This window comes from Gekko japonicus, unplaced genomic scaffold (assembly GCF_001447785.1).
Source record: "Gekko japonicus isolate JY-2015 unplaced genomic scaffold, Gekko_japonicus_V1.1 scaffold240, whole genome shotgun sequence".
NCBI lineage: Eukaryota > Metazoa > Chordata > Lepidosauria > Squamata > Gekkonidae > Gekko > Gekko japonicus.
Window position 1 is genome coordinate 925,532 of NW_015164672.1, and position 6,611 is coordinate 932,142.

Genomic DNA, 6,611 nt, shown 5'->3' on the forward strand with positions numbered 1-6,611 from the left:
TATGTGTGAAAGAGCCACGTGTGGCTCCCGAGCCAATGGCCACCCCTGCCCTAGGGAAAGCAAGACACGCGTGGGAGCGACTGAGCCCGACACCACCCTCTCTCCTTCTCAGTTCTAACCTGCCAGGTTGCTTCCCTACCTCTGCTTCCCCCCACCCCTGCACGACAGAAGCAGACTTCCCTTTCTTGGTGGCAGGTCTTTTCTTCACGGAGACAACCGGCCCTCCCCCCCGGTGGCTGTCACTCGGTCAAAACGGGGTGCAATCCCTGGTGGTGGAGGTGTCCTATGAGCAGGGTCTGAAGAAGGGATGGGGGTCTGTGTGCAGTGTGGGAAGGAGAGAGGCTGGGGGGCAGGGGCGGTGCACGGCGTGGATTCGGTTTCTGGCGGCCCTCCCCAGAGGTCCAAGGAGGAGTGTGTGGGAATGGGCCTAGAGAAAGGTGTTGCCTTTACGGTAGAAGCTGGGGGAAAGGGGGGGGGAAGGGTTCGGCACAGAAGGGGAGACTCTTGGTGTAATTAACTTCTCTCTTTCCTCCCCCCCACAGTGGATGTACATAATCCCGATCGTCCTCTTCCTGATGATGTCTGGCGCGCCTGATGCAGGGGGGCAGGGAGGGGGGAATGGGGGCAGTGCCGGAGGAGGGGGGCGATGAGGGGCGCGTTGTCTCTTCTCCCATGTTGGGAGGAGGAGTGGTGTAAATAAATTATTGGAGGAACGTCATCCCTCGCCTGGTTTCTGACTGGTGCAAGTCGGGTTATTTCTAAAGCCTACATGATGTTGTCGTTCAGTCACACAGTCGAGTCCGACTCTTCGCGACCCCATGGACCAGATCACGCCAGGCCTTCCTGCCTTCAGCCTACACGTAGGGATGTTTTTATGTCCCTTGAAAATATGAGGGAACTGGGTTTTTGGTAAGCCTGATAAGTAAAGGGTAAAGGCTTCCCTTGCTCGAAAGCCAGTCGAGTCCGACTCTAGGGGTGCAGTGCTCACCTCCATTTGCAAGCTGAAGAGCCAGCGCTGTCCGAAGACATTTCCGTGGTCATGTGGTCGGCATGACTAGACGCCGAGGCGCACGGAACGCTGTTACCTTCCCACCGAAGGGGTACCTATTTATCTACTTGCAGTTTCTTGCTTTCGAACTGCTAGGTTGGCAGGAGCTGGGAGCAAGGACGGGAGCTCACACCGTCATGCGGCACTCGGGTCTCGAACTGCTGAACTACTGACCTTCTGGCCTGCAGTTCAGCGTCTTTTTTTTTTTTAACTGCCCCCAAAGGGGCAGGGTTTTATTAAATTTTTCACATAACATACACAAACAATCATAACATATACATACATACTAACATACAAACAGATACATGGGGGTTCTTTTCATTATACTGCTGCCTAATCCACCTTAATAACAATTTCTCATGAACTGTGTAAGCAACTTTTCTGTCTCTACCTAACAGGTAGTAAACTCTTAGTCTTTCATGTAGTAAACTCTTAGTCTGTCTCTTGCAAGCTTGCCTGCAGTTCAGCGTCTTCACCACTGAGCCACCCCAGCCCCAAGCCTGATAAAGGGGAGTGTAATCTTGTTCTAGACCCCCCCCCCCCCCGGGGGAGTATTCACATCCAAGGGCTTGTTGACATGCAGTAGTTAACTCTGCCTTTCCAGAGGGTGTGTACCAGAGCGCAGTCTTGACAAGGGGATACATGGAGCTGAGCTCTATACTGCTCATTTTTTTAGGGGGTCTATGCAGGCAGAGATGGGGTGGTCTCTCCTTAATGCTCCTGTCAAGGGTACTTTAATGCACCCTGACCTGGATAGCCCAGGCAAACCCAATCTCGTCAGATCTTGGACACTAAGCAGGGCCTACCCTGGCAAGTAACTGAAAAGGAGACCTCTGAGGAATACCAGGGCTCAGGACGTGGACGCAGGCTATTAAGCCACCTCTCTGAAAACCTCCAAACCCCACTAGGGGTCGCCAGAAGTCGCCATGACTTCCAGGCATGCAAGCACGCACATGCACACACAGACAATACCCACCAAAAAAAGAGTAATTTTGGATGCTATTTGTTGCAGGATAGATTTAAGTCCCTCTGCCTTTCTTAGGGGGAGGCCGTCTTCCTTGGCTCCCTTTATGGGGGGCTGTTTAATCTCATTCTTCACTCCTTCCAGCTGAGCTTTAGGAAGCAGCAGCTGGAGGATTGCTCCTTTCAGGAATCTCCTAGTTTGGGACTCCCCAGTGTGGCGCCTGGACACCCAGCAGTATTTCCTTTAGTTCCCACCGAGCTTTTCAGAAAGTCGACGGTGTCATTGCAAGGCAAGGCTTGTTATTTGCTCCCCTATTTCAAATGGAAGGAGTTTCCAGTGGAGGGTCGGGAGGACTGGTAAGCATGCGAACTTTCCTTAGAATGGTTCCCCCCCCCCCTTCAAGCATTTCTTCCCAAGTGTGAAAAGTCTGGCTTCATCTGTGGAAGCTGGGGGGTTTTTGTGTGTGGGGGGGTTGCTCACCAACTCAAAATTTCAAATGTGCCCTCACGTCCAAAAGATCGGGAGACAGCTGCTCAAAAGTTTGTGCTGGTACTGGAGACCTGTTCATCAGGGAAGAGGCTTTTTCCTAACTGCCACGGTCTACATAAAAGATTTTTCTACTCTCATTAGGAAGTTACCCTGCCTTTCTTCCCAACAGGGACCCCAAACTGCTTAACATCATTCTCCTCTCCTCCATTTTATCCTTCTGACAACCTTATGAGGTAGGTTAAGGCAAGTGTGTGTGATTGGCCCAAGGTCACCCAGCAAGCTTCCCTGGCAGGGTGAAGATTCGAACCTGGGACTCCCAGATCCTAGTCTGACAATCAAACCACGACGCCGTACTGGCTCTCAGCTCTCTTAAAACTCTTAAATAAAACTCGTAAATCCCCCCCATCCTTCCTTTGGGGATACCCATCGAAACCACAGAAACACAGCAGTTGAAAAGACCCCAGAGGAAACGATGTGCCCCCATACTTCTTAACAAGTTGTGTAGTTGCTTGGCATTAGGGGATATCAATGAGAGTGGGAGATGCCAGCCGTATCCCATTATTGAAAAGATGTGTTGTATAAGCAGGACACCCTGGGGGGGGGATGTTTCCCCCAGCTGTTGCAACATAAACACACTGTCTCCAGAAGATGGGAACTACCTACCTGTTGCAACTCAGGCTCTGAGTGGGTCCCCCACAGTCAATCGTGTCTCTCCAAGTGAGGGGACTATATTTTCTGGTTTCGCCCAGCTTGCCTCACTGTAGCTCTCTGGAACCTCCGTATCCACAGCAACCACAAAGGAATAGAACCCAGTAGCAGGAGTGCTGAAAGATGTGAGAACGTGTGGGGCTTGGAAGCCAGACCCGGAGTTGTTGTTCTCCAAGAGAGGAGGGCTTAACTGTTGGGCAAAGAGTCAAGACTTCTGGGAATTTAGGGAAGGAAGGAGATGGGCCAGTCAGCATGGAATCTGGCAGAGGCAGGAACAAGAAATCCTGGCTATGTTGAGATGTTAGTGGCATAAATCAAAAGACTGGACTGCACGTTTATTTGAGTTGGGGTGGGGGTGGGGGCTGCATCTATAGGAGAGTAGCCCTGCTTGAGAATTACTATAACCCCACCACAGGTGCTGTGTAGCCACTTTGAAAACAAATTGTGGCCCAATGATCCTCAGGAATCGGGGCATTTTCTGTTTGCATTGTGTAATTCTGCCATCAGGATTCAGAACTTGGGGGGGGGCTTAAAAGAGGAATCGGCAGCTTGTAGGGGTCACAGGGAGAGACTACAGAGCTGTGCAAGCTGTCCAAGCCATGTCCAGGCTCTGTGAATTCTGAGATTTACCCTACCCTGCCACTCACAGGGTTTTCATCTTTTTTTGGCGGTTACAAGACCTAGAAACTTCATTTTGTCGTATTTCTGTCAAAAGGCAAATCAAGCCATTCACTGTGCCGATTCTGACATTATGCAGCTATTCCTGCAGCATCTGCTGCTGAAGTTGGTTACCATTGGTCCCTGCCACATGGCAGGGAAAAGGATAACTGAACCACGGCTAATCAGAGCCGCACCAAAGCTGAGACGCTGCGGCGGGATCCCACGGATCCCCCTAGCTGCGGCGCGGCGCTCCCCGGCACGATCAGATGCCGGGGAGGAAGAGTCTGATGAGAGGGGGAGGCTGACGAACTGCGCATACTCGAGCATGCGCAGTATGGCTGGGGGCCAGGATGCGCTGGCGCAAGGACGCGCCGGCCGCTCCCACGGCCCGGCTTGAGGCGCTGTACTGGATACAACCACCTAGGTAGGTGGTTCTTTTTTAGTGCGCATTATCGGAGGTTGAGACGGATCTGGGACGGGCAGGCAACGATTCCCAGATGTTGCCGTGGGATCGCGCCCGTTTCCTCCGCCCCCGTTCCGTCCCCCTCCCGGCCCAAACCGCCTCGTATGAACAGGGCCATTCTTGCTCTCTTGCATTTTCCAGGCTGCTACACTGGCCAGGTGGGGTGGGATCGCTGTTTAATATTTCCTCAGCTGCTCTCTGCAATCCCCTTTCATATATTGGGCAAGATGGCCAGGGTGCTCTGAGGACCTCTGGTTATGAGCTGTTACTGACTTGGGTTCTAATCTCTTGTTAAACATTTAGGCTCGAGGCAATGCTGCTGCTTTGCACCAGGTGAGATCTGACCATCTTAAGCCTCCAAACAGTAACAATCCTGGCTTGTGTCTGTCTCTTATGCTGTTCCTTGGGAAAAAAACAGTCCTGGCCTAGGCCCCATTATGCTTCCACATCTTACTGCAGATTTTCAGAGCAGTAAGCCTTTAATCTTGATTTTGGATTCCGTGCCTGTTTTATGCACCATTCTTTTCCCTCTGGTGTATTTATTCTGCCGCTACAATTAAAAAAAACAACACTTTTCTAAATTGGGGCGGCACCTCGCTTATGATGTGTGGGGGGAGTGTCCAATTTTTTTTTAAAAAAAAATGCAGTTACCCTAGCGCAGCTGTGCAGTAGCTTCAATTTAAATCCTTGAGGTTCAGGTTTTTCACATGCATTTTAGCCTTAGTTGGTTGAATCAAAGGGAACAGAGGGGAATGCAGGCAACCAGGGAAAACTGATGTTGAAATTGACAAGACTTTTTTTTTTTAAAGCAGCTGTGAAGCCCTATTTCCCATACTGTGAAGCACTAGGGGATTCTCTGCTGTGTTATCAGCCACTGTGAACAATGAGAGTCACACAATCTCATAATATGGGGAAACAGGAAGAGTGTACAGAATGCGGTAGAACCCACTGACACTGGCATTGCAAGCTATGATCATTGGCAAAGTGTGTGGGAGTCCGGGCGCCTGTGCAAAATCAGCTGCAACTCCACGATGCTTTTCACAGGGCTGCAATTTGTATGGGGGAGGAGTCCTCTGGCAGAAGCTTTGGGGAGCTTTTTTTTTAGTCTTGTGCCACTAAATTGATTTTTTAAAAGGGGGGTATTTTTACCATGCCCTAGCACAGCTGCATAGTAACACTAATTTCCTGCACTTCCTTTCAAATTTGTGTGGTTTTCTCTTTGTGATTCTCTGACTTGATCCTGCACACTAGTTGTGATCTTTGCAGTTTTTTAAAGCCTGTTCTGTGCAGATTACACTCTTCCTCCAAATGGACCGATCCCAAGTGGTTCTGAAGTTTGGCAGTTCACAGAAGGTCCATGTGGCTCAGCTGTCATTTTAATGTGAGGCTTCCAGAGACTTCCAAAATGGTTCCCCCAAAAGACTTTGTTCACTAGCGCCCGTTTCCTCCGCCCCCGTTCCGTCCCCCTCCCGGCCCAAACCGCCTCGTATGAACAGGGCCATTCTTGCTCTCTTGCATTTTCCAGGCTGCTACACTGGCCAGGTGGGGTGGGATCGCTGTTTAATATTTCCTCAGCTGCTCTCTGCAATCCCCTTTCATATATTGGGCAAGATGGCCAGGGTGCTCTGAGGACCTCTGGTTATGAGCTGTTACTGACTTGGGTTCTAATCTCTTGTTAAACATTTAGGCTCGAGGCAATGCTGCTGCTTTGCACCAGGTGAGATCTGACCATCTTAAGCCTCCAAACAGTAACAATCCTGGCTTGTGTCTGTCTCTTATGCTGTTCCTTGGGAAAAAAACAGTCCTGGCCTAGGCCCCATTATGCTTCCACATCTTACTGCAGATTTTCAGAGCAGTAAGCCTTTAATCTTGATTTTGGATTCCGTGCCTGTTTTATGCACCATTCTTTTCCCTCTGGTGTATTTATTCTGCCGCTACAATTAAAAAAAACAACACTTTTCTAAATTGGGGCGGCACCTCGCTTATGATGTGTGGGGGGAGTGTCCATTTTTTTTAAAAAAAATGCAGTTACCCTATCGCAGCTGTGCAGTAGCTTCAATTTAGATGCTTGAGGTTCAGGTTTTTCACATGCATTTTAGCCTTAGTTGGTTGAATCAAAGGGAACAGAGGGGAATGCAGGCAACCAGGGAAAACTGATGTTGAAATTGACAAGACTTTTTTTTTTTAACTGACAAGCAGCTAGGAAGCCCCCTTTTCCGTATTGCGGCACACTAAGGGATTCTCTGCAGTGTTATCAGCCATTGTGAAAAATGGGAAAG

General features: G+C 50.0%; 1 protein-coding gene across 1 annotated transcript in view; it reads left to right on the plus strand.

Moving 5' to 3' along the window:
• Nucleotides 1–665, plus strand: part of EMC10 (ER membrane protein complex subunit 10) — a 12,894-nt gene extending 12,229 nt beyond the window's left edge. Inside the window, exon 7 of the mRNA XM_015409210.1 lies at nt 543–665. Coding sequence (XP_015264696.1) covers nt 543–650 — 108 coding nt within the window. The 3' untranslated portion in view covers nt 651–665. The remainder of the gene's footprint in view (nt 1–542) is intronic.
• Nucleotides 666–6,611: the final 5,946 nt, after the last annotated feature.